At 43.2% G+C, this 26,696-nt stretch overlaps 2 protein-coding genes across 2 annotated transcripts in view; one reads left to right on the top strand and one right to left on the bottom strand.

Moving 5' to 3' along the window:
• Nucleotides 1–2,236: 2,236 nt before the first annotated feature.
• LOC141777020 (uncharacterized) lies at nucleotides 2,237–15,443 on the top strand. The gene is made up of 11 exons (XM_074650939.1): nucleotides 2,237–3,003; nucleotides 4,593–4,680; nucleotides 5,925–6,026; nucleotides 7,148–7,213; nucleotides 7,327–7,355; nucleotides 7,449–7,586; nucleotides 8,474–8,560; nucleotides 11,033–11,107; nucleotides 11,203–11,309; nucleotides 13,684–13,864; nucleotides 13,958–15,443. The coding sequence occupies exons 1-11, from the start codon at nucleotides 2,845–2,847 to the stop codon at nucleotides 14,924–14,926; spliced, it is 2,001 nt and encodes a 666-aa protein (XP_074507040.1). The 5' UTR covers nucleotides 2,237–2,844; the 3' UTR covers nucleotides 14,927–15,443.
• A 72-nt stretch (nucleotides 15,444–15,515) lies between these two features.
• dnah9l (dynein, axonemal, heavy polypeptide 9 like) overlaps nucleotides 15,516–26,696 on the bottom strand; it is a 35,298-nt gene continuing 24,117 nt past the window's right edge. The window contains exons 60-89 of the mRNA XM_074650925.1: nucleotides 26,442–26,615; nucleotides 26,191–26,337; nucleotides 25,968–26,081; nucleotides 25,597–25,740; nucleotides 24,915–25,097; nucleotides 24,470–24,571; nucleotides 23,854–23,988; nucleotides 23,533–23,706; nucleotides 23,270–23,402; nucleotides 23,052–23,154; nucleotides 22,794–22,916; nucleotides 22,473–22,677; nucleotides 21,470–21,634; nucleotides 21,222–21,362; nucleotides 20,938–21,108; nucleotides 20,744–20,866; nucleotides 20,450–20,643; nucleotides 20,200–20,348; nucleotides 19,749–19,876; nucleotides 19,372–19,509; nucleotides 18,663–18,752; nucleotides 18,402–18,593; nucleotides 18,195–18,314; nucleotides 17,745–17,804; nucleotides 17,244–17,426; nucleotides 16,868–17,050; nucleotides 16,582–16,697; nucleotides 16,235–16,347; nucleotides 15,981–16,121; nucleotides 15,516–15,820 (exon numbers count right to left, since the gene is read on the bottom strand). Of these exons, the coding sequence (XP_074507026.1) occupies nucleotides 15,573–15,820; nucleotides 15,981–16,121; nucleotides 16,235–16,347; nucleotides 16,582–16,697; nucleotides 16,868–17,050; nucleotides 17,244–17,426; nucleotides 17,745–17,804; nucleotides 18,195–18,314; nucleotides 18,402–18,593; nucleotides 18,663–18,752; nucleotides 19,372–19,509; nucleotides 19,749–19,876; nucleotides 20,200–20,348; nucleotides 20,450–20,643; nucleotides 20,744–20,866; nucleotides 20,938–21,108; nucleotides 21,222–21,362; nucleotides 21,470–21,634; nucleotides 22,473–22,677; nucleotides 22,794–22,916; nucleotides 23,052–23,154; nucleotides 23,270–23,402; nucleotides 23,533–23,706; nucleotides 23,854–23,988; nucleotides 24,470–24,571; nucleotides 24,915–25,097; nucleotides 25,597–25,740; nucleotides 25,968–26,081; nucleotides 26,191–26,337; nucleotides 26,442–26,615 (4,392 nt within the window). The 3' untranslated portion in view covers nucleotides 15,516–15,572. The remainder of the gene's footprint in view (nucleotides 15,821–15,980; nucleotides 16,122–16,234; nucleotides 16,348–16,581; nucleotides 16,698–16,867; nucleotides 17,051–17,243; nucleotides 17,427–17,744; nucleotides 17,805–18,194; nucleotides 18,315–18,401; nucleotides 18,594–18,662; nucleotides 18,753–19,371; nucleotides 19,510–19,748; nucleotides 19,877–20,199; nucleotides 20,349–20,449; nucleotides 20,644–20,743; nucleotides 20,867–20,937; nucleotides 21,109–21,221; nucleotides 21,363–21,469; nucleotides 21,635–22,472; nucleotides 22,678–22,793; nucleotides 22,917–23,051; nucleotides 23,155–23,269; nucleotides 23,403–23,532; nucleotides 23,707–23,853; nucleotides 23,989–24,469; nucleotides 24,572–24,914; nucleotides 25,098–25,596; nucleotides 25,741–25,967; nucleotides 26,082–26,190; nucleotides 26,338–26,441; nucleotides 26,616–26,696) is intronic.

Here is a 26,696-nt window from a genome sequence, read left to right on the forward strand (position 1 = left end):
CTCGTCGCTGTGTCTCTGAGGGTTTTAACCGTACCAGTTGTTACTGTTTGGGACCTGTTAGATAGAACTGTAATGTATAGAACTTGAATCAATATCCTGCATGACTGAACTTCATAGGCTTTGTGTTCTATACAGTGGATTTCTATCGGAGTGTCCTGTAATGTTGTGCTATTCCCAGATGAGCCCTAGTTTACAATATATTACTGTACCTGCCTGTAAAGCAAACCTCACTCTCCTGATGGTCCTACTCATAGACAGAAAAAACATAAACCGTAGTAACCTAGACTCTTCATTCCCCCTGTTGAATATACAGATACATATGAAATCTAGAAGTGCTTATTTACTTCATAATCTACATGATTATATCCAAGTCTCTTTAGGATTTGATGTCCTTTAGATAAATATCAGTGTCCTTTTACTAGTCAGACACTTCAAAACTACTAAGCAGAGTATTAGTTGGATTAAAGCCCTAATTGTATTGCAAACAGTGTTCAAATTTATCCCTACAGTATTGCGTTTTATTTTTGCATCGGAGTACAACTCCTGTAGGATTATGAATTATTACTAGATGATGAAGTTGCTTGGTATGATCTGTTCTGAGGTCAGTTGTATAACCAAATTGCACTCCTTTTGATTTGGCAGCACTGATCCTACTGTAGATGCAGAGTCTTAAAGGCAACTTTGAGGGGGAAATCTTGTCATCTCCGTCCGTGTAATTTTATTTTTATATATATGTGGGTGTAGATTGTGAGCGTGTTCTTGACAGGTGTCATTCATTTTCCTTTGATCTCAGGAGCTTCTGATGTGACGGTGCGTGTCGAGAACTGCCGTGAGGCTGGCTCTCCCCAGAGCCGCCTGTAACTGTACTCGTGTGTGTGTGTGTGTGTGTGTGTGTGTGTGTGTTCTGCCTTGTAAATAAAAAATAGCTAATTTAACAGTGCTTATGCTTTGACGCCATTATTCAAAATGAGACTGAGAATGGTGATGCTTATCAACGTGTACAACTTCTCTAATACATACACAGACTGGATTCAGCTTAAGGGAGCATTCCACCAATTTCAAAATCACTTTACTAGCTACAAAGAGTACTACTCGGCGTGTGAAAACAGCTGTAAAATGGCTTCTGTGGCTCTTGAGGTAGCTGTGTCAAGTCTGAGAAAATTACTCGAGCGACATCACTAGGAGGTTGCTTTACAAATGGAGGCGTGAAGTTTGAAAGATGTGGGCATTTACTTGGCAGGGAGGGTCTAATGAACGACGCGATCGAACTGCATTATGTGACATGTCGGGGCTTCCAGCATTTCTGGAGCTTGACCTATGGGGACTAAAAGTGCTGGGTATCTGCTCTGCTCATTGTTCTTTTCAGGTCTCTTAACATCCTCGAATTTGATCAAGAACAACACTAAATCATGGGACTACTCTTTTTTTAAATAAGTTAATTTGAACTAATCTGGATGTTGTTTTCTGATCTCTCCTATCTATTCATGATTATGCAAATATAGAATATGAGAGACATTTTCCTGTGAATGAAAGGTAGAACTTTGCTTGCAATATGAGGATTAAAAAAGGGCAATATTGTGCACATGTGTTGGTGAAGTGATCAGCTAGATCTGAGTGAACTAGTGAACTAAGACTGTCATGCTCCCCTAATGATCTCTGTCCATTTGAGGTCAAAACCTAGTTCACAGATGGTAATAAACCTTGATGCAGATACTCATGGTTCCCAGAGGAGGAGCCTTTTTGAATCACCCGACCTTTCCTCTGTCACCCTAATGCCAAACTTTCTACTTGCAGACAAGATATTGAATTTTGTAGCTGGCTGATCTGCTCCCAAGAGGAGGTTCCCTTCCGACTTTGGTAACTGTTCTGCAGTGCTATTCATAAGTCACACATTTATTTATTGCGTTGTTTATTTTATCCAACACTTTTGTACTATGAGGTGTAATGATACACTGCAGCTTCTGGAGGAGTCATGTTTTATTTATGCAATGACTTACTGTTATGTCTCCTCTCGCATTCGATCGCTGTCACTGACTGAGAAGAGTCCTAACTTCCCCGAGCTGATCTCACCTGTCCCCACACAGTGATGTCAGCACGCCTGTCTGGCTTGATGATGTCACTGGGTCATTCCTGTCGAGTTGAGTAACACGCTGTCCCCTGCCTGGCTTCTCTGGCGACTGAGTGTGTGTGCGAGATGGATTTAGGTATCTGAGGCAGTCACCCTCGTTACTAACTGATTTACTATGTCTGACACGCTATAGGCCAGAGCTGTATATCTGTGTGTGTGTGAGTGTGAGTGAGTGTCTGTGTGTAGAGCTTTATATAGCCACAGTCATCCAGGAAGAAGCCTTGGATGCCAGTGACCATATTTGAACAGTGTGTCTGCTGCAGGCAGACTGCACACACTGACTACAAACCGTAACTTTACACACACTCACCTCCCCTTCATCTTCACGCTCCGTGTGTAAGCTTTGTGTTGTAGTTCCACTGGATCACCACTATCAGGCAATGTAATACCTCCTCTGGTGTAGCAGTGACAGCGGGGCTTTGACTTCTCCTGAGTCACAGGGAGCAAACTTCTCTCTCTCTCTCTCTCTTTCCAGCCCCTTCTGGTTCCTTCTCTCTGACAATCTGTTCTGCTGACTGACAACATCCACTCCGACCCTGTGGAGGAAACTATACCCCGCCTCTCTTTTATTTCTTCTCCTTCGCTCTCTCAGTGCCGATCCGTGATTTGTATACTTTTTTGGTGGCGGTGGCAGCGTTGATAGTTTGAGCGTGCACGCTTTTGGGCTGTGTGTGTGTGTATGTGTGTGTGTTTGTGTGCGCGTGAGTCAGTATGCCATGTCGTCTCCCGGCTCGTCGTTTGTGCAGATAAAGCATGAGGACCTGCTCTTCTATGAGAACTGTGGAGGAGGCAGCTTTGGGAGCGTCTACAGAGCCCTCTGGATATCCCAGGACAAGGAAGTGGCTGTGAAGAAACTTCTGAAGATTGACAAAGAGGTAGGAAGGAGACACACACACACACACACACACACACACATACAGCAACCATACACTTCTGCAGCAGAGACACACAAACTTTACGATCCAGAGTATTTAGAAGTTATGGACTCATCTGTAGCACATTACTGTTTCCACTAATTCCCAGATTCTCTTTATGACACCCAAAGCCTCCTCTTCTCCTCCCTCCCCCTCCTCCCCTGTTGTCTGCCGTTGAACATGTGTTTATCTTAAACATACCTCTCCTCGTCCCCCCCCTCCTCCGCCCTCACTCTTCGTGGATGGAGCAGTTTTATTTATGCCAGCACTCCCCTGTTCCTCCCATTGTATTTTAGGGCGAGGTGTGTGGTCATTTGGGGTGCCATGCACTGCAGTTCAGGCCGGGTGTTTCTCCATGCGTATGACCCCGACGGTAATCCAAACATAATTTCCTACCATGTCATTAATAATGAGCTGGTGGAGGCTCACGGCTCAGTGTCAGGAAAAAGGAGTTTGCGTGACCTGTGGGTGAATCGGGCACGGTGTTATCGTTGTCGTGGCAGCAGATTTAAACAACGAAAAGCATGCATTAAAGACAAATATAAGAAGTTAAGGACATACAATGCACTGGATAAAACAGAGGGAGCAGATTTTGATTTGTTGTCTGGCTTATTTCTCTCACACTCACTTTCTCACACCCACACCAACACATGCACGGTGGGCAGACATGCATAACAGGGTGTGTGTACAGTTCATATGTAAATACAAATTGATGGATCATGGGAGAACTGCAGCTTAGTGGATCCTTTTGCTGCAACACTTCATGTGAGATGGGGCTGCCAGTGAACTCTCTCGCATTAAAATCATGTTTCAAGTCATCTTTGCACAAACACTACATTCACCCAGTGGTGGAAGAAGTACTCAAATCATTTGTATTTAATACTTAAAGTATCAAAAGTAAAAGTACTCATGCAGAATGGCCCCTGTCAGTGTTATATTATCATATTATATGATCAACTATAGCTAGATAAAAGTAGTAGAGTTAAGTATTAAGCTGCATAAAATAAATTACTCAGGTAAAGTACAAGAAGCTCAAACTTGTATAATACTTGAGTAACATTCACAAATGTAAAAGTGCATGTGCAAATGCATGCACACAAACTGATGTACACACTGATAACCTCACATGTAGGAATAAAAGCAACAAGATAAAATGCTCTCTTGGAAGAAAAACTATTTGTTGAGAAAATATTTTGATGATTTCATATAATTGATGGGTAGTTATTATGTTGCTAGGCAACAGCTACATATTCCACAAATGCAGAGGGTATGACCTGTATGTCAGTTCAGATTAATGGCATGTTTGTCACTGTGGTGCGGAAGGGCTTTGTTTGGAGACTCAACCTGTTGGTATGAAAGAGGCATCCCGGACGGACACACTGTCAGGAATAACAAGTCCAAAGCTCTAACTGATGACGGTTAATGGGTTACAGTCTACATCAGGAATGATTTACACTTTATTTGTGATGTCAGATGTTGGAAAACTGAAGGAGGATGCTAACTAAGTTCATATCCCTCTGTTTATCTGTTTTTCTTTTCTCCTCATCCAGGCTGAGATTCTTAGTGTCCTGAGTCATAAGAACATCATTCAGTTTTATGGAGCCGTGCTGGAATCTCCCAACTATGGCATTGTCACAGGTCAGACCTCACATGTGTGTGTGTGTGTGTGTGTGTGAGTGCTTGTGTATGTTTATGCGATTCATGTATTTTTTCAGAACATTTTGTGATTGTGGGAGTGTTTCAATCCCCAACTTCATTCAGATAAGAGTCATCTTTTGAAAAAGAGCTCTATAAATTAACATGTATATTATTATTTTTACGGGGGGTTACGACCTGATGGATATAAGTAACATTAGGTGTTAAGGTCAGGTCAAAGTTTAAGGTGAGGCATGGAGGGGTTAGGGTCAGGACAGATTGTCCTCTCGTATAAAACTACACAAGTCTGTGTGTGTGTGTGTGTGTGTGTGTGGTTTATATATTAGCTTTATTAGTGTGTATTTGATCCTCATCGTACCTCTTAGGGATACGTTAGCACATGCTCCGATGGCCGATGGCCGTGTTTATGTGTTTGTTTTGAAGTACCGGTGTATACTCTTGAGCGCAGGTTGTTGCTCTGTTTCCTGGCAGGACATTTGTAACTGAGACCAGCATGTTTGGATGTGGTTGTAATCCTGGAGATAGATAAAGCACCAACCGACACACCACTACAGACTCGTCCAGCAACAAATATTGCTGCAGCCGAGTCTAATAAAGTCCAATGCTTACTAAAAATAAAAGAGTACAGTAGGCAAAAATAACACCTGGTTCAGGAGATGGAGTTTGGTGGCAGTAAACTGCATTTTGCAAATAATAACCTCCAGCAGTTTAAAAAGACAGGTTTGTCCACGTTGTACTCGTCAGACTCCTTTGATTTGACATTTCCCCTCTGTCTTCTACTTGTCTCTTTTCGTTGTCAGTCTTGACAGGAAAATGGGAAAGGTTAAAAGTTCAGAGATAATCTGGATTAGACAGTCATGGTGTGAAGGTTGTGAGCTTTTCCACTGATTTGAGCGAACGTCTCTGTGTGTAGGGCTGTGTGCTCAACTGTGTGTGATGCTTCTCAAACATTATAATACATTGATGTAAGTTTGGATGTTTTTGCAGTGCAGTTGTAGTTTCTGTCACTTGTTTAGGATGTCACGTCATTTCTATATGAAATGCCGTCAGTGAAGTAACATAGTTTTTAAACATGTGGAGTGAAATCTGCTGCAACTGCATTATAAAAGTGAACATTTATTCTTTCAATAGTTAGTGTTTAAATGCGTAGCCCTGCACACAGATTATACACATGATTTCTCTTTTTAACTGTTCTCTTATAATGACAATTGCTTCTCTTCTTCCAGAATATGCCAGTGCAGGGTCTCTGTATGAGTACCTTTCCAGTGAGCAGAGTGAGGAGATGGACATGGAGCAGATCATGACATGGGCCATACAGATAGCCAAAGGTACAGTAATAAAAATATCTCTGTGCCAGGGTTGAATCCCTTAGCTTCTGATATCAAGCAGAGGTAGAAGCACTGATACGATCTCCAGTGATCTGTGTATTGTTATACTGAAGTCATCATGCAGCACCAGAGTTAATAATAGTTTACACAGCTTTTTATTTGCCTCTTAATTACCGCCTCTAACCTGTGTGTATTTAGCACCTACAAGTATTTTCCATTTGCATGTTGCAATTGCAGCAAACTGCAAAAGGCAAAACAAAAGAATCAAATAAAACATGTACAGAACAGTAAAACATGTGTTATATGTGTTAGAAATAAATTAAACACCTGGGGAAAATGATGATGAATGAGGGTGTCACATTTAGATTTTTAAATGTTCTCTGTTTCTCTTAGCCTTCTCCTAGGGGTTTTAATTACTATAATTTTATAGTAATTTTATTTAATTTTAACTTGGGTCATTTTGTTTTGTCACTTTATTTATTCAATTTTAACGCTTTTAATCACATGATTGTCTTAAGCCTTGTTTTAGGATTGTTCTATTCTTTGTGTGAAGCACCTTGAAATTTCACTGTATTTAAAGTGAGCTATATACCTTAAATTCATTATTATTGTTATTATCTGTGATAGATTTTAAGGTAATTGAACAGTAAAAAGTGACATACTCTAATTATCAATGGTATTCAACACCGTCAGCTTTGCACCTAAATTCATATTATACTTTTACTTGAGGATGGTTGTCCTTCGCCCTTATTATGACTGTTCCTTTGTAACTGTAAATGTTGTCTTTAGCGTACATTTTTTAACCTCAGTTCATCCAGTGGATTTCTGTGTTAACCTGAAGCTCAAACCAAAATATTTTACAATGAAACTGCACCCAAACCTTCAAGGCACAATGAGTAGGATTTCATCTCGCGAGCACCCTAACCCTAACCGCGGTCGGGGGGCATGTGCTTGTGGTGTCATTGAGCCAAATTTGAATTTTGTGTTTACAAACTGCAACCGACAAATCCTACTCATTGTTCCTTTAAATGCTGGAGGGAAATTCCACCAAAACCAATCAGAATAAACATTAAAAGGTTGTAGATGTTTTTGCCAGTTATTAATGCTTTATTTGTTTACAGGGATGCATTACCTTCACGCAGAAGCTCCAGTCAAAGTCATTCACAGAGACCTCAAGTCACGAAATGGTAACACATTAACCATAACCACATTTTCTTATGCACATGTAAACATGTCTGTACGCTGTAGTATATCACTATTCTTTGTAGCACAGCATTGACTGGTTTCCTCTCTTTTACAGTGGTAATGACCGCAGACAAAGTGCTGAAGGTGCGTGTCTTGTGATGTACAGCATTTTTCATTCAGTTCAGGCACACGGGTAATTGTGTGTTTTCATCACTGCTCTCTCTGTTGGGGTTTCAGATTTGTGACTTTGGGGCGTCTAAGTTCCTGTCCCATACCACCCACATGACGGTGGTGGGCACCTTTCCTTGGATGGCTCCTGAAGTCATTCAGAGCCTGCCTGTCTCGGAGACCTGTGACACTTACTCCTATGGCGTGGTGAGTTGGTAGTACTGTTCAAATATCAGTATTGTAAGGCCGGGAATCAAACCCCAATATTTTTTTTTATTACTAACCAATATTGTATTAATGTTTCTTTTATCAGACAGTTTCTGATTTTACAAAATATTTTTTTGCCAATTTTAAAGACTTTTATTCAGGCAAAATTCTTGTACAGTTTCTTGTATTAAGACGACATTTAACATCTGAGAAGTTTGTGTTAAAGGAACAGTGTGTAGCATGTGGGGGACCTATTAGAAAAAATTTAATATAATCATCATATTCATGTTTTCATGTGTATATTCACCTGAAACTAAGAATTGTTGTGTTTTCGTTAGCTTAGAATGAGTCCTTCATATCTACATAGGGAGCGGGTCTTCTTCACAGAGTCCGCCATGTTGCTCCACAATGTTTCTATAGTAGCCCAGAACAGACAAACCAATCGCTGGCTCTAGAGAGAGGCTTTTGTGCTTTTACGTAACCTAAAGGCCACTGTAGTTCTCCAAAACGCTTGTGAAACTATTATGGTATATTGGCGTTACCACAGTTTTGCACTCGGCGGCTCACGTTACCGCAGTCTTGGAAAGGGAGGAGTGAGCAGAGGGGTACTCAGTTTGTTGCAATCTGTGACCACATCATTAAATGCCACAGCATCGGTATCAGCTATCGTATCAGTATCAGCTATCGTATCAGTATCACCCATCGTATCAGCACATGTATGAATTAATTTCAAATTATTCCCCACCTATTATTTTGGTTTGATTTTGTGGTGCCTTTCTGTTAAGACATCTTCAGGAGAGTTGCATCAAATAAAACAGAGCTACTAACATCAACACAAAGAAATCATGTCTGTCTGAATGAACCAACTCTGTCTGTCCTGTGGCCAGGTGCTGTGGGAGATGCTGACTCGGGAGGTTCCTTTCAAAGGTTTTGAAGGGCTGCAGGTTGCATGGCTAGTGGTGGAAAAACAAGAGGTAAGCCCCATCCCCTCATACACACACACAAGAGCACCCCTTTCTGAACACACTGTCAGCATGGAGACCCACCAGAGTTTGAGAAGGCTGGAGGAACAATGCGATGCTCTCATGGTTTCCACTGCGAGCTGGTGAGGCTGAGGCTGGGTATTTTTAGGCCTGATGTCAGTTCTGTGCTCTTGTAAGGCCTGGATACACAGCAGTGGAGCTCGGCCAGACTCCCCCCTGGCTAAAGCCTTTACGAGAGAGACAGACAGAGAGGGAGAGAAGGGGGGGAAAGAGGAAAGATTGCAGTGATAGGAGGGCTGATTCAAGAGGTTTATGGGAGGTGGGGGATGATGGTTATACAGTGTTTCAGTTATTGACGTGCTTGAATCCCCCACAACAGCCACACACACACACACACACACACACACACACACACACACACACACACACGGGGCTAACAAACAACTCGGAGAACATGATTCCTGCGTAGCTGTTGGCTAATCTCCAAATACTCTCCATAAATAACTCTCTCTCTTTCCCAGTCTCCCTCTGATTTTCCCCTCCATTGCTATACCTCTCCTCCTGACCCCTCTTACTTGCCCTCTCTCCACTCAGAGTCGGTGATATTTTAGGATTAATCCCCAGAGAACACTGTTTCCATTTACTGCACGGTACTATGAAGCTGTCTGGGCTCATTCCGGGGATCTTTTATGCAGGGACATTATCTAAGTGGCATGGTGCGGTTTAATGGTGTTCCTGCAGTTACTACATGTTACAGAAAGATAAACATGGAGCCAGACACTTTCAAATGTACCCATTTAACTTCATAAACACCCTTAGTGTACATTAAACAAATGATGTGTGATAACCTATTAAAACAGCCCTCATAGTGTGTCTGTTGTTTTTTTTCCTGGAATATAGTATAGCTAGTTTTAAAGGCCCAATATTTCCTGCCAAAGTTAGAGCAACTCTGGATATTTCACATTCAAGTTTTCAGTGTTTCTCTTTTTTATGAGCTATTCTCACTGGTTTGAGTTGGGTGGGACTGGAAAAAGGTGATGTCACACACACTGTACATCTGGATCAGGGTTTTGCAATTTCTGATTCAGTAACAGTGGGTAACTCCGGCGTCTGAGAAGTGAAACCAATGAGGAAGTGTCTTAAAAAGTGACTCCTCTGTTTGCAAAAGTCTGATTGTATAGAAGTCAATGAGAAAATGAGCCTACTTCTCACTTGATTTATTACCTCAGTAAACATTGTGAACATGAGTTCATGGTCTCAATCGCTAGTTTCAAGTCTTCTTCAATACAGCATGATGTTCATTTAGTAAATGATGGTCCCATTTAGAGTCAAATAGACCATAAAGCAGGAGATGCTTTAGGGCTGGGCTACCTTGTGATTGTCGGGTCGCTACCACGACGTTGTCCGGTCAGTGAGTTGTACATGTTTCGTCTTACAACTTTAACCCTTTCACAGTGGGTTTTCAGTTCATGAAAGTTAATTGTAACATTTGAGTCGCCTGAAGAATGTCTTATTCAGCGTTCGGTTGTACTAAGCTCCTCCCTCTCGTGTTCTGGTTTGCAAAAGACAGAGATGGCGATGACCAAAATGCAGAACTCGAGGCTTCAAAACGCTAGTCCACAAACCAATGGGTGAAGTCACGGTGACTATGTCCACTTCTTATATACAGTCTGTGTTCAAAATCAGGTGACGGCGGTGGGGCTGTTTGCTTCTGTTTCAAGCAACTGTCTCTCAAAACTGATCAAACGACACCCACGCAGTCCCGACGAAGCACATTAGCTGAGTTTATGAGTGTTTAAACTCTTAATTAATGATACCTAAAGATGTTTTTAGCCACACTAGCGGCCTCTAGCGTTGGATATGTTTGGCTATCAGTGAAATGTCTTGACAACTATTCGAAGGATTGCAATGAAATCTTGTACAGACACTCATGGTCCTCAGAGGATGAATCCTACTGACTTTGATGATCCCCTGATATTTCCTCTAGCACCACCATCACGTTGACATTTTTTTGATTTGTCCAATACTTTGATTTATAACTAAATACCTGCAAAACTGATGACATTCCCGTCAGCCTCAGCCTGTACTTTGTGTTTCCTGCTAATTAGCAAATGCTAAACTAAGATGGTGAGCATGGTAAAGATTATACCTGCTAAATATCAGCATGCTAGTATTGTCAATGTGAGCCATCATGCTGACGTTAGCATTTAGCTCAGCGCTTCAGTACAGCTTCATAGAGCCGACAGCTCGGCTGTAGACCCGTAACTTTGATAGTTGCTTATTTAGTCATGAATATTTCATGTTTTGGAGAAATACTTAAAGATTTGAAGCCAACTTTTCAGGGGCTTTAAATGCTTGTTAGTAGGTTTAATTATTATTTTTTTCTCCGATATGACTTTTATGTTGAAAGTAAAACGCGTCTGCTTCTTGTTTTTGCATGTGTTTGTGTGTCTGGGTATCTAGAGGCTGACCATCCCCACCAGCTGTCCAGCAAGTTTTGCAGAGCTGATGAGGAAATGTTGGCAAGCTGAACCAAAGGTAAGCTAAATGGACACGGGTTACTAGAGTGGTTCATCTCCTAAAAATGTCTCTTCGCTTGTTATTTTATCTTGTGTGCATGCATGTACCTACAGGAGCGTCCGCAGTTCAAACAGGTGATGGTAACCCTGGAGACCATGGCCAACGACAGCAGGCTACCGGACCAGTGTAACTCCTTCCTACATAACAAGGACCAGTGGAGGTACACACACACACACACACACACACACACACACACACAGACACACACACACACACACACAGACACACAGTCTTGCAGATATCCAAAAGAAAACATTGAGTGTATCTGCACTGCGTCTGAGCATGAGGAAGGTGATTTTCAAAGTGTATACAGTAAAGTCTTGGTCAGAAAGACAAATGCAGTCTGTAAATTACTGTACTTCAAATAAAAGTCAATATGCCTGCACACACACACACACACACACACACACACACACAGATTCAACATAGTCACACACGTGCATACATACACAACTCTGTGGCCTCTAAAGCTCAAGAGAGAAGTTGAATGTGTGACCCTGTGCTCTACTTCAGTCTATAATAAGCTCTCTGGAAAGTGCCCATGGAAGAGATTCCTCTCCTCCTCCTCCACGGGGAGAAAGACAGAGGAGTAGGGGGGAGAGGAAGAGGGGAAATCAAGTATGAGCTGGAGAAGAGAAGTTCACAGAGGAGCAGAAAGCTATTGGTTGCATGTGAACTCTAAAAGAAAGGGAGAAAAAACAGAGAGGATGATGGGAAGCGAGAGAGGACAGACGACAGGGGTGAGACGGGGGATAGAGAGAGAGAGAGAGAGAGAGGTGGGACGATGAGGAGAGAAGGTGTGAGATTCTGTGCATATTTAACATGAGTACAGCGAGGCAATCAATTCTGAGTGAGGTTTTGGGTACGGGTGGAAAAAGTTGGACAAGCAAAGGGGGGGGAGGAGAGGAGGAGGAGGAGGAGTGAGGGATGTGAAGGGGCGGGATGAATGAATAGGGAGGTATGGAAGGAACACAGGAGGAGGTATGGCTGTGCGTCAGATCTGTCTATATTTAGTTGCTGTGAGAGTTGATTGTGTTTGTGAATGCAGGTTCATAGACGGTCGCTCTCTAACTCTCACAGTGACCTCTTGTGGTCACAGACAGTACTGCAACTAAATAGTTGCTAGATAGACACCGGCAATATTATCTTCTGCAGGAATAGTCAAATAAACTCTATATATGTCCTTTCATGTGGTCTGCCAGATGTTGCCAGTGTATCAGAGCTGCAGCTTTGCTATAAGCCAAACAACTGAAGTTATAATTGATAATGTTGATCCTGTTTCATAGTACATAGTAGTAATATTTAGCATGAATATGTAATGTTTACATTGAAAAAGTGAGAAAATCTAGTATACTTAAAAAAAGTATACAAAAATAAATGATTGATGTACAGTATTGTCCCACAATGCAATACACAAAATAAATTCAAACGTTTGTAATAGTGTATGGTGGAGAGGAAGCTCCAGGAAGATCTTTGGAAAACAAAAAAGTATTAACTCTTGAGAAAAACGTTTTGCGGTGGAAGTGGCGTAAGGTAGTTATGATGGTCCTCCGTGCACACTAGTTACTACTTATGAAGTGCACACACACACACACACACACCATCGTATCGTCTCGTCACATGATCAAATAGAGACTTCACATTGGACGACATCCACGTACATTTTACCCAGTAATCATCATTGCATATGACAAAAATACCAAAGAACAAAAATAAAGTATTAATTTAATTGAATAGTTTTTTTTAATTGTTTATTTATAGTTTTTATGGTTTATGTAGAATAAGCATCTCATTTTGATATAGATTGCTACTGACTATTAAAAAAAGAAAAAGAAAACTGTGACAGAAATGGGTTTGCTTTTTGAGGGCATATATACTATATAGCAAATGGCACCAATTTTCAGTTAAAGTGACACAGGTGTTTTTCCACAGTTGTTCCCGGGCTGCTTTACAGTAGCTCACTGCTCTTTAGGATGGGTTAAATGCAGAGGTCAAATTTCATGTACTGTATGTACCTGTATGTGACAAATCTAATTTAAGGTTTAAGGTTTAAAGAATCACTCTGCCAAAGATGGCAGTCTGAGTGATCTGCATTAATGCATGTATTGCATAATTTCCTGTCATTACAAAATGTAAAAGTACGTTGATGTCTTGTATATTTGTAACTGCAAAAATAGTAAACTGTGACAATTACTACACAGTTTGTACTACATACTATTTGTATGTGGTACTGTATGGAGTTACGTAGTACCTGTGTTCCAGTTGCAGAACTCTAAAGTACACACTAGAGTCTAAGTAAAGTGCATTGGTCATGAGTGATCTTGAGATCCTTAACTTTTAAAAGAGCAGCGTTTTTTTAACAATATATATTTTAAAAAATATATTTTTTTCTGACGGCACATAATTGTGCTACTGAAATGTTTATCGATTTCAGCGTATTTCTCTGCCGCAGTAAAGTTGTTGTTAAAGCTAGGCCATATCTGCATGTACAAAGTCACAATAGATGACGTATATTCTGTCTGCGTGTACTACAGGTGTGAAATCGAGTCGACCCTGGAGCGCCTTCGGAAGCTGGAAAGGGAGCTTTACTCCAAAGAGAAGGAGCTGGAGGAGAGGGAGAGGAGGCTCAGGCTGTGGGAGGAGAGGCTGATGGAGAGGTCCAACATGTCTCCCAGTCCGACCTCCCTACTCATGGAGCGCTCAAACATCTCACCAGTAAGTGGAAGAGGAGTAAATATAAATCTGTTCAGACAGCTGGAAACTAAATTAAATAATACCCTCTCCTTCCTTTCTCTCTGACTTTATCAGTTCTTCCCACCGATGTCCATCGGTTCCTCCGGCTCCTTCTTCCGCTCGCACTCTCAGGACTCCAACAGTGCCGGGGTCAGCAGTGCTGGCGTCAGCTCACTCCTCCGCACCCTCAGTAACGGCGACACGGAGAGGGGGAGCAGCAGCGCGGTGCTGGAGAGGGGGATGGGCTCACTCGACGGCGGGAGGCTGCACGCCGTGCTCCGAGGGTTGCAGGGGAGGTTGGGAGAGGAGGACGGGGAAGAGGAAGGAACACTTGAGGAGAAAGGCTGGGGGGGGCAGAGGGAGAGGGAGAGAGACGAGAGCGGGAGTATGGAGGGAGGAAGGGTGCAGGTGACACTCAGGAGCTTCCCGGGCGGCGTGGTGGAGAGGGAGGAGAGGACGTGGGAGGAGGGGGACCGGGAGAGAGGAGGGAGGCAGAGGAGCAGGGTGACCACCATAGTGCGAGGGTACTCGGGTGGGTTTGGAGAGGCGGAGGGGGAGAGGGAGAAGGATGGAGGATGGGAGATAGAAAAGATGGGGGATGAGAGAGGGATGGAGGGAGGTATTGAGGGAGGGAGGCTCCCGACCATGTTCAAGGGTCTCCACGGGAGTATAGGAGGCTTGGGGGACATGCTGTCCCTAGACATGGATGAAATGGGGGACATGGACAGACTAGGCGACATGGACATGAACATGAACATGGGCGACTTGGGAGTGATGAAGGTCAGGAGCGAGATGGGGGTCAGGGGTCACAGGAGCGACATGGGAGTCGTGGTCCAGGGAGTCAGAGGCGACCGCAGCGAGGCCATCAGCCAAAAGATTAGAGGCGAGGTGGGGGTCATCGGGCAATCGGGGGTGCAGGTGAGCATGCGGTCTTCGTCCAATCAGAACTCTGTGAAGAGCTGCAGCGTGCGACACGGAACCAAGATCAACATGGCTACCGCCGCCATGGACATGATGGAGCTCGATTGGTCCGACAGTGACTAGAAAATGAGCACAGAAAAAAACACCACGTAGAAATACACACAGAGGCCAAACTAGAAAGATTTTGACTTGTTAGCACATCTGAGCTACAGTATGTGCACTAGAATCTCCAGTTTGAAAAACAGCTGGTTTACACACATTTCTTTTGTTAATTTTTTTTTATTGAACGGATGAATACTATACCCATGTGTACTGTGAAGTAGGAAGGAGCAAAAAAGACGAGTAGAGGTTGTCTTGTCATGTCAGAATGACTTCACCTGTGTAATTTAATGTGCTATTAAAACTGCTGCATAACATACTGTAAGAGGTACAAGTTGTTACGAAATAACACACTTGAATGGCGCTCTAATGAGGCAGCACTGTCTGAGTTTTTTTTTTTTCCTTCTGCTTATAGATATCTTGTAGTTGATAGATTTGATTTGACTTTTATCAGTTCTAACTGTGATCTAGTGTGTGAATTTTTTTGGCATTTCTTTCTGTATATTTTATCATTTTTCAATAAAAAGAAAAGAAACTCTGATTCCCTTACTGTGGTTTTGCTCTACTAGAATTAGTCTCCACTCTTAAATTGAAACAATATGCATGACAAGTAAGCCGAGGATCACATCATGCACACGCCCATTAAAATAAAACAACTTCTGAATCCCTCTCACACGCTGAGCAGCAGAGCCACTCCCGCCAGCACCCACTTGGCGGGCCTCTCCCTGGTTTTGAGGCTGAAAGTCCAAACATATGTGGGTCCTCTGATCTTGGTCTTGTAGAGCGGACACTCGTAGATATTCCTGGTCTCCTGGCGGTCGTTGGGCACGGCTCGGACCGAGATGACGGGCATAGCCGGGGTCAGTTCCTTTAGACGGGCCTCGGTGATCACCCCGGCCTGAGTGTCCCACCTTGCTCCTGTGGGCAGGAGGACACAAATGGGATGTTTAAAATCTAGGGCATTTAAACATCACAAAAAGGGATTGAATAAGTGTGTTGCTCAAGGATCAGTCACAGAAAAAGGGCCCTCCATGTTGCCATACAATAGAGAGGAAATGAAAGAATGAAAGACTCTAACCTTCCATGTAAAGTCCATATACGTATGCACCCTCCCTGGCAGGTTGGTTGAACTCTTCCTTAAACTTCTTGGTCACATCCACTGTCAGGTTCACTTTATCCAGCGGCCACTCGTTCTTTCGTGCCAGAGACTGCATCACCGCTGGAAAGACAGAACAAGATAAATAGAAAAAAATGACGAGGGGAGAAAAAAGATGAGGAGAGACGTGAAAATAATCTAGTCAAGCCTTGGTAGTACTCTTATCTGTGTGTTACCAGTGAGGAAAGACTGTGGGTTGAAAAGTCCAGACAACCAGACGACACTAGGTAGAGACAGGTCCTGAGTCCAGCTGTCCAGCTCTTTACAACGCTGCAACACATCATTATACCTGACACACACACACATACACAGAGGAAAAGATGTTAGGATAATGTCTAGCATGTGTTTCTTACAGCTAATGTAGATACTGTAGATTCATCTATACGTAATGTATAACAGTACAGTATCTCAAACAGCTCATTACATGATTTTTTTGCGATTTTTAAATGTATCCCCCACATTTTTAAAAGTGAAACACAACCCTCACATTCAGACACACTGACAGAGACACACAGAAACATACCATATAGCCAGGCTGTAGGTGGAGGGGTAGGCCAGCTTGGTCCAGGTATCAGGGACGTTGTCAAAGAACAAGGCTGTCTGCAGCTTCTCCATCTCAGAGGAGATGGCCAGCTCACCCTTTGACAGACACATTTAACCGTTACATCACTATGAATACACACGTCGAAGGTGAGACACCAGTGCAGTTACTGTAACACACAGCTTCTGGCCACACTACTTAGACGAAGGAAATCTGCAGGATGGATTTGTGCACCAGACCAACACACACACAAAGGTATAAAGCATACCTTGAGTCCCAGGTCCAGCTCCTTGAGCGAGCGCCGCATCTCGGAGACGAGTGTGTTCATGCGCTCACACTCCTGGAAGCAGACCAGGATGTACGGGGACCGTTCAGCTGTCTTAGAGGTGATGTCAGACATGTTGTACTCCTCTGGTAGCTTCTCCAGCACCTCGTCTAAAATGGTTTTCACCTGAGGAGGGAGGGTGGTTACTAGATATTTAGAGATGTGGTTCTCTTCACCTTGTTTCTCTAAAGAGTAATCGAAAACTGCTGCCATTGTGAGAAGTAAAACTGGTAGAGGAGTTTGCATCGCTACATTTGTGTGTCAGTATCTTTGTGTGTTTGCTAGGTTTAGGACAGGTCAGACATGTAGGTGTAGCTACCTTCTCCTCCAGCGTCTGCGAGACTCCCTCCCCCATCACAGCGTCAGGAGACTGCAGCTCCAGCAGAGTGTGGAAAAGGTTATCGGACGTCACTGTCAAGAACTCGATTTCTGCGTTGGGGTGCAACCCATAATGCACTGGGCTCTCGTGGGGCAGCATCTCGTCTATGAAGTCATGGTAGCCCTGGAGATGTAGACAGAGAAATGGTGAATGCCATCTATTGTTATCATTTATTCATAACAAACTACACTGCAAGCCATTGATGTATTTAGTGTATGGACTGTCCTAATGGACAATTTAGCTTTTAATCTTTATTCATCCATGAACAGATGACTGAACTTTCTATTTATTTGCTTTACATACACAGAAAGACACAGAAAGACAGGATGCAGTTACACTTCTGTTCAGAGCAGTTAAATATTCAACATAAGGGAGAGCTGACGATGAAAGTTAAACTGTTTCGAGGAGATGTTTCATCAAACGGTATCCATCTCTCGTTACCTGGTAGTCCAGGTTGGAAGGGACGACAAACCCAGGAGCCAAAGAAAGCTTCCGGTCAAACTGAGAAATAAAACAACGGAGAGAAGATTTTTCAGCTTCATATCTCTAACAGAGTACAAAACATTAAATTATCCCAACCAATGAAGCCAAAAAATGTCTTGGTCCAACAGTGGCCCAAATCTGGCACGTCTGCTTGCCAGACACTCTTTAGCGTGCATGTGCAGTCTCTGGCCCAAAGCTATCCTAATTGCTGCTAACTGGAGCTGATTCTCAGCCCCGAATGTGGTCCAAATTTGCACTCCAAGCTCCAGCTAAATCTGGCAGCCCTTTACTGTCTGTGCCAAAGCCAGTTCACATTTGGTCCTCTTGTGCTAGAACATAGCTGAGTGTGCCGACACTCAACCTCAATCAGTCGCACATTCATTTCGTCTTTCTCTCTCATGAACAAACCTGGTTGGGCTGCATGTATTCTTCCAGGTACGTTCTGCAGAGCCGTCTGTCCCAGTCATCTGTGATGTGTCCTCCGTACATGATCTCCCCAAACAGATACCTCAGGTCCTCCCACGGCACCTTCGTCGTCATAATCATTATAAAAATCACTGCTAATACAATCATTTATCTTCATAATGCTGTGGCACACTGCTCACATGCACAAACCTGTGCATTAGCCTCCAGGTAGTTGTAGAGGACGTTGACCGATATCGTCAGGTCTCCGGTGTTGAAGGGATACTTCCTGTTCCAACCCTGGGGTCCAAACTTCCTCCTCTCTGCCACACAGGCGTGGAAGTAACACAGAGAGAAGAGGATGGTCTTAAACTCCTGCTCACGGCTGCACTGGTCCAGGATGTCCTAGAAAGAGACCGATACATAAATAAATCAATAAGCACTACTAGCACGAAGCAGCCAGTAGACACTCACCTGGTCAAAGTTATCCAGAGCGGCGTGCAGATTGGCGTGCATGCCCGTAGGAGGTTCATTGGTGATCTTGATAGCATTTTCCAGAATGCCCTGAGGAAAACATATCTGTATTTAAAGGTCCCATATTGTAAAAAGTGAGATTTTCATGTCTTTTATATTATAAAGCAGCTTTAAGTGCTTTATAAATACTGTTAAACTATCAAAACGCTCACTATACGGAGATATACACACAGCCCGTATTCAGAAATTGCGTGTTTGAAACAAGCCGTTTGGATTTCTGTCCATTTGTGATGTCATAAATATACAATACATAGACCATTACATGGTTTTAAACATAAACATTCTAAATATGTCTTAGTTTATTTCCTGTTGCGGTGTATGTAAATAACATCAGCTGACAGGAAGTAAACATTGACCCAAGCTGTTGCCTAGCAACGCAATTCCGTTGCAATTCCGTTGAAATTAGCTAAAACGGAGCGTTTCAGACAGATGGTAAATACAGGTATATTCAGGCTGACAGTACGAGGAAAATAAAGTTTTTTTGAACATTACAGCATGTAAACATGTTCTTGTAGAAACACAAAATACAAGTATGAACCTGAAAATGAGCATGATATGGGACCTTTAATACCACTACTTAACAAAGTGAAGCATGTATAATGCTTAATGCATTGAGATGACCATACTTGCATGCACACTGAACCTGTACCTGCGGGATAATGTGTTCCTGGGGTGTTGGTGCCGGCTCAGCGCTCATAAACACTCTGTAGTCCGGATGGCTGCCTTCACAGCAGCGCTCCAGGAGCTTCTCCAGTGAACCCAGCCAGCGAGCAACCAGGTGGATGTTCTATAGGGAGGTGAAAGAAAACACAACATCAAAAGCTAGTACAGCACAGAGTGAGACGGTGTGAACTTCGAAGCATGGAAAATATAGTATTTAGAGTTAAAAGAGTAGAATTAAAAACTACATTCATATTATTCCCAATTATGTTTTTTCTGCTAAATGACAGAGATCATCATTCAGTCACATATTTCTAATCATAAAATAAAGTTGTATCTATCGAAATCTTCAGAATAAACTCAGACCTGCAATATGACCCAGTGACCCTCCTTGGCAGCCTTCTCCATGGCAACCTCCGCCACAGCTTCCTGGCCCTGGCCCAAGGACACGTTGTGAAGCTTCCCAAGGTCGATAGTGAAACCCAGCTTCCTTCCTGAGAACACACACACGAATGAATCGGAAGTCTTTCTTTGTGTTGATGTAGATTAAAACTTCCCCCTTGAGAAAAACCTTCATGTGATTATTATACCCCCACTGAAATACATGCTTTACCCTCTCTGGTTTCCCCCTCTGCATTCATCTACAACATGATTGTTCTATTCACACAATGCTATTTGCAATATATAGTAAATGTTGTATTTTCTAAAAGCCCATTTTTTAACACAGAAACATCACTTTGCATGAGTAAAGAATGAGTATTTAATGTCCATGCAAAAGCAGTAGGAGTGTATGAGTGTGTATTTGTGTTTATAGTACCCAGTGATTCCACATCTTTCAGTGGGTCCACTCCAGGGGACAGGATGAAGAACACCGGTGAGGCTGGACCACTTTCACTGAAGGACTTTGCTAATTCAGTCTTTCGGCCTTCTGTATACTTCACCCCGAGTTTCTCCTCCACAAAGTTCCTACAGTATGCCGATAGGAAGAGCAGAAATAGTTTGGATTTACGAAATAGTGATGGAAAGTGGATAATCTTAGAGGAACAAACACAAGCAACCCTCCTCACCTGAGAGCGTAGGTCATGCGGTCAGGTCTCAGGGCTCTCATCATGATGAGCTTCTGCAGGGAGCTTTTCCCTTTCCACTCCTGAGGAAACTTCTCTTTCTCCGGACACTCGGACTCCACGATCTTCTTCCAGCGCTTAGGTGAGCCTTCGATGTCCCGGTCCAGAGCACGAAACTCATCGGTGAAACTCATCACCTGGGTAAAGACAAGGGTCAGCAGGCTGTGTTTGACATGTATGGATGTGAGCCAGCAAAAACTCCTGTGTGGACGTGTGCGTGTGTGTGTGTCCGTGCACCTTGATGGCGCTCCACGCCGAGTTGGAGAGAAAGTCGAGGGGGCTGATGTAGTGGTGGTCGATGTTAAAACGTAGCAGGAAGTCCAGCTCTCGCATGTCTATCTCCTTACTCATCAGGAGCAACTAAAAGAAAAAAAAACACAGTCAGGGATGAAACACTGTCTCTCCGACCGCCGACGCTGACTCACACGCACCTGGAAGGCCAGCTGTGCAGTAAAGGTGAGCTTGTCTCCCTCAAATAGACCCCTGCTGATGTAGTTGAAGGTGGAGTAGGTAACACAGTCTATGAGCGTGTTTACTCGGCTCTTCACATCCTCGTAGGCCTCCGCCATCTCCACCGCCTTGTGGAAAACCACGTTAAAGGCCTGAGGACAAGACGGAGAAAGTTTATTGCATAAATTCACACAAGTTAGAACACAGAGTCAATTTGAGTCTCTGCTTCTTTCTAATTCAGTTCGTCAGTTTCCCTCATGGTTACCTTGAGGCTGAACTGGTACATGGGGTTGATCTTGTTGAGATCGTTCATGATAAAGTAGAGCAGAGAAGCTCTGACGGCGACGGGACGATAGTGCTCCCTGGCTTCGTTTATCTTCACCTCATTGACTTTAGCCTCCAGGACCTGAGAATGAGGGATGGAGGGAGAAGACAGAAGAAGAGATGGAACAAATAAAGGTGGATCTTACTTGTGATATTCAATTCAGGCTAAAACAACTAAGCACCCGTTACCTTCATCTCGATCTCAGCAGCAGTGTGCTTAGTGGTCTCGAGCTTCTCCACCAGCACGTTGTCACCCAGGAAGTTACTCTCTGCGGCCGACAGCCTGGTCAGCAGCTCGTCCTCCAGGAGCTTCAGCTCTATCTTGAACATGTTCTGCTGTTTGGTCAGTTCACTCTGCAGCGAGGTCACACAAACAGCTCAGATCATTTGTGGTATTGCTTACTGTACATAGCAGTATTTCCTCTTATTTAAAACAGCACTGTTGGATATAAAGGAATATTATAATGAAAGAAACTAAACCGAACAGAAACTAGTAACTGATAAAAGCCTTTAAATCATCTAATATGAAAATACTTTTTTACCACCTCTACTATTATAATCAGTGGTGGAAGAAGTACTCAGGTCTTTTAAAGTACAAATACCACAGACTAAAAAATAAGTCCTGAATTCAGAATGCTACTTAAGTAAAAGTACACAGTATTATCAGCAAAATGTACTGAAAGTATCAAAAGTAAAAGTACTCAACATGCAGAACGGCTCCTTTGAAAGTGTTGTATTATATTATTATATTATTTAGTATTATAGAATATTATATTATTCTGTTTTTGTCACTAACAAAAACATTTAATGTTACAGTTCTTCGTCAATTTAGTTTTATACTACTGGTTAGATAAGTAGTACAATACTGCATCATACCATAAAAACATATCATATCTTTTTTTATGTAAAAAGTACTAGTAGCTAAAGTTAGCAAATAAATGCAGTGTAGTAAAAAGTAGAATATTTCCCTCTGAGATGTAATGGAGTAGAAATATTAAGTAGCAGAAAATGGAAACACTTAAGTAAAGTACAAGTAAAATTGTACTTAAGTACAGTACTGGAGTAAATGTACTTAGTTACATTCCACCACTGATTATAATATGATATATTATAATGGGAAAAACATGTTAACAGTGGTGTTAACAAGCGCATGAGCATTATGTTTTATGGAAAGAGGGTCCTAATAGCCCACCTTGAGGTGCTCGAGGTCGGGTCTTTCCTGGTTCACCACCTGGGCCAGGAGCTGGTCCTCTAGACCGTCCCTGGTCACCGTGAAGTCGATGAGGGTGGTCTGGGCTTGAATTTCTGGCTTGTAGTGAGGGTTGGCCAACTTGGTGTGGAGGATGAGTCTGAAGCCCGGGTTGAAGAAACACTCCTTGTCCCCGACCTTTATACAGCTGTGAGAGAGAGAGAGCAGCACAGAGAAAGGATGTGTGAAGTTTTTTGTGTGTACGGCGCACATGCTCGCGTGTGTGTGTGTGTGTGTGTGTGTGTGTGTGTGTGTGTGTCCTACCTTCCCTTCTTGATGGTGTGTCGTCCCAGCAGAGGGTCAATAACAGGGTCAATGGTCTCCTCGAGGTTCTCTATGAGGACAGTATCCCCCGCCACCACAGCCTGTTCAATCACATCTACATAACTGGAACCGCATTTCACATTCATAAATGTCAGTTCTCCCAGACAGAGGAAATAATAGTGCTGCTGAGAGTGAGAGCATCAGATACATAGCTGTATCTAGCCGAGGATGATAAAAGTGGATATAGAAATCACTCACCCTCTCTGCCCCAGACTGACAACCTTGAGGCCGCTGCCATAGCGACTCTTGAGCCACTTGATGCCTTGCAGCTGAGGGTCAATGAGGAGAGGCCAGCGCTCACCTGAAGCAACACACACACACACACGATCCACCACACATCCACATTTGCCCATATTATTGAGCAAACTAGCACAGTTTATGGTGATGAGTATTATAGTTTATGTATATTTACTCACAGTTAGTGAGGATGGTTGCATTCTGAGTTGACATTTTGTCTCCTGGTAAGCCTTCGTTGTTCCACTGGGCCACCATCGCATCATCAGTCAACATCAACACTGGATCTAAGCCGTCTGTCATGGGGACGAGTATCTGACGGAGCAAAATCAAAAGAGATGTTAACACGGACATCTAAACATAACCTTCTGTTGTGAGGTCAGGCTGGAGACATAAGGATAGCCTCATAATTCAGGAAAACATTTCTTCGTCGTAGGATTGTGACCTTCTGGCTGCGCAGGAAGGGCATCCAGAGGTTGTCCTGCAGCTCTCTCCTGTACTTCTTGGAGAAGGAGCCGGCGTAGGAGATGAAGGCTGCGGTTAGGAGGACATCCCCGCTGAGAGTTTCCTCCTGTTCGTGGTACTGAGCCACCGAGTGAGCCCAGCGCACATTCTCACTCTGAAACACAGTATACATACATCAAGACACTTTACTATTATACAAGAAGCCCCCCAAAAACACTAACTGCACTAATGCAAAATGTCTTAAATCAACTTTAAGAAACATTAATCAAACTGGTCTCCCGTTGGTCGCTGCTGTGCTCACCTCCAGCCCTTTGACCAGCCGGTTGGCCAGTTCTATTGTCTTGTTGGTGCGGTTGACCTCTTCCTGAAAGCGAAGTTTCTCTGATGTGGCTTTCTCAAACGCTGTTGTCAGAGTCTCCAGGCTACTGTCCAGCTCCTGAGAGAGAGAAAATATACAATGACTTGTGGCCGTAGATGTTCCTGAATAAAATATCTCTTTAACGCTATGTGCAAGCTGAAAATGACCTGACAATTAATGCAATAAAACAATAATAGTAGTGTGAAACCACATTAACCTCGCTCTAGAATGCGCTTAGGAAGGTCTACTGTTACCGCTAGGCCAACAAGATAATAACACTTGTCCCAGAGTTCAGAATGAAAGGCTGCAGGAGAAGTGGATTTGGAGCGGCGGTGGATTATCAAATGACCTATAAAAGTCACCAGGAGTAAAGTTATACAGAGCCCCTTGGTGACAGTCACATCAGTAAAAATGTGGCCTTTTTTGCAAGAAGCAAACAAACAATTCTTGTTCAATAGGAAATATACGACAATTTGCAATCTAATTATAATTTCAAATGCAAAGAAAGAAGACAAATAAATAAAGAAAAGGAAAAGAGCGATGATCTAAGCAGACTTACAGCCAGTTTCTTCCTGATGGCCTCCAGTTTCTCAGCAGCCTCAGCCAGATCAGCGTTGGCCTGAGACAGACACATCCTCTTCATCTCCACCTCACATAGTACCTGCGGATAAAACAAACACAGCAGTTTGACTCATTATTTTGATGGGTTTAGAAGTGTAAAATACCATGTAATTCTTTCAGGGATGCAGACAAAACCATAACCATAAATAAAAAACACATCTATATGATCACATGAAATATCATGGACACACTGTTTATTTGATATCACAACAAAGCAGAGTTGTACTTACAAAAATCTACCCATGGCAGCAACATTAGGGCGAAACAAAGAGATAAAATCATCAAACAAACAAGAACACAGTGCTGTACACCGAAAAAACATCACACACCGGCTCAGCTCGGGTGACACAAAATATGTGCGACAGCTGTTGGCGTGCACGTACCTCGTGGAAGCGTATGATGTTGATCACCCAGGCACAGAGCCCCGCAGCAGCTGAGGACTTCTGTTTCACAAACTCTGGGTTGAACTCCGGGTCGCTGAGGTGGTCGTCTCTCACGCTCCTCACCGTGGCCTCGGGGATGTGCTCTTTGTCGAAGTTCACCAGAGCCTGCAGGAAGTCGTCCACCTGCATGTGTAGAGGTGTGGGAGTTACATTAAATGATCACGATCTGCATGTATAATACTTTTGCAGGCTTTTTTGGATTGTAAATCATGAGCAGGAATTGAGAAGGAAAAGCTACACGTCGTACTGGCAACACAGTGTTTGCTCTCTCTTCTTCAGTTTTATATAAAGTTGAAAGATGAGCTGAGATTAGAAATCTCTTTTACGAGAGGCCAAGATAGCAGCAGCAGCAGCAGCATGCAGACCATAAAATATAGAGGTTATAAAACATTCAGCATAACACAGACTTTTAGTAAAAGAGATAAAATAGATGTCCATACACCGTTACAAGAAATATGAAAATATATACACATAAAGGACGAGGAATAAAACGTCAATAAGTCATTTAAAATGTGATGTTATTTCAGCAGTTTAGGGAATTTATTTGTGATGGACTTCTTGGCTTTGTGGTAGCGAGCCATTAATCTGAGAAGCACTACGAGACGTCGTGGTAAAATATCACCTTGCTCATGACCACCTTGGAAGCCTTCCAGCTGCGATCTTTGGGGATTCGGCCTTGGGGAGACAGAAGCACCAGAACAGCTGCCGAAACGCTGGTGACAATAGCTGGAGGGTTGGGGAACGTCCTCAGCTCTGTCAGGTTCAACTGGATGAGCACACACGCACACACACACACACACACACACAGACACACACTTCCATTGTTCATTTGGGGGGCTGGGATGGAGCCAACCTTGCAACACTGTTTATTTGTTTATATATTTGCACCGCTAGCGATGGTTTTCACATAAAATAAATTGAATGAAATGGAATAAAACAACTGTAGTGACAGGTTTCAGGTCTGTGTATTTATGTGTACACGAGTAAATGTACCCTGTTTAGTGTATTGAGGGCTGTATTGGCTGCCTGCAGGGCCGGTTCAGCCTTGGCCAGGTCGTCCTCAGTCTCCTGCTGCTGTTTGGTCACTTTAGCTTGGATCGCTGCCACCTGAAGAAACAACACAAAGACACAAAGACGTGCAAAGTTTCTGTCCTTCAGCCTGTAATATGTACTGTAAACTGAAGAGGTGGCATGAAATGAACACACACACTCTTACCCTTTGCTCCTCTGCATCCGCCACAGCTCTCTCTTGGTTCAGCCTGTCTGTCTGTTGTCCTATTTTAGCTATGAGAGCCTCTATGTCTGTGTTCCTCTGCCACAGCTCCACCTCCTGCACCGCTAGCTTCGCTTTCAGATCTTCTACCTGAGCAACACAGACAGGAAGAGATATAAAAAAACATGAAAAAGGCGAGACAGATTGGGAGAATATAGCATGCAGACAGTCAAAGCAGATATATATCGTCTGACCTGTGAGGCGGTCGTCTGCAGTTTCTGCAGGCCGTTCTCTAAGCGCTCCATCTTCTGGGTCAGCTCCGTGCGTTTCTTCCCCAGCAGGTTGCCGTACAGCTTCATAAACTCCAGGAAACTCTTCGGGGTGGTGTAGTTAAAGTGTTTCTCGGTCTGCTGGTACTTGACGCTCACCTGAACAGTGCGGTTGAACGAGAAACCGAGGGATGATGCTAGAGAAGGTGTAAAGTGTGGTCATCACCACCCGTGGTGCTT

The sequence above is a fragment of the Sebastes fasciatus genome, chromosome 11, assembly GCF_043250625.1.
Source record: "Sebastes fasciatus isolate fSebFas1 chromosome 11, fSebFas1.pri, whole genome shotgun sequence".
NCBI classification, from domain to species: Eukaryota; Metazoa; Chordata; class Actinopteri; order Perciformes; family Sebastidae; genus Sebastes; species Sebastes fasciatus.

Coding starts and splice junctions, on each gene's coding strand:
- LOC141777020 (XM_074650939.1), top strand. CDS start 2,845: ATGTCGTCTCCCGGCTCGTCGTTTGTGCAGATAAAGCATGAGGACCTG. Junction 7,587..8,473: donor ACACTTACTCCTATGGCGTG/GTGAGTTGGTAG, acceptor TCCTGTGGCCAG/GTGCTGTGGGAGATGCTGAC. Junction 13,865..13,957: donor AGCGCTCAAACATCTCACCA/GTAAGTGGAAGA, acceptor TGACTTTATCAG/TTCTTCCCACCGATGTCCAT.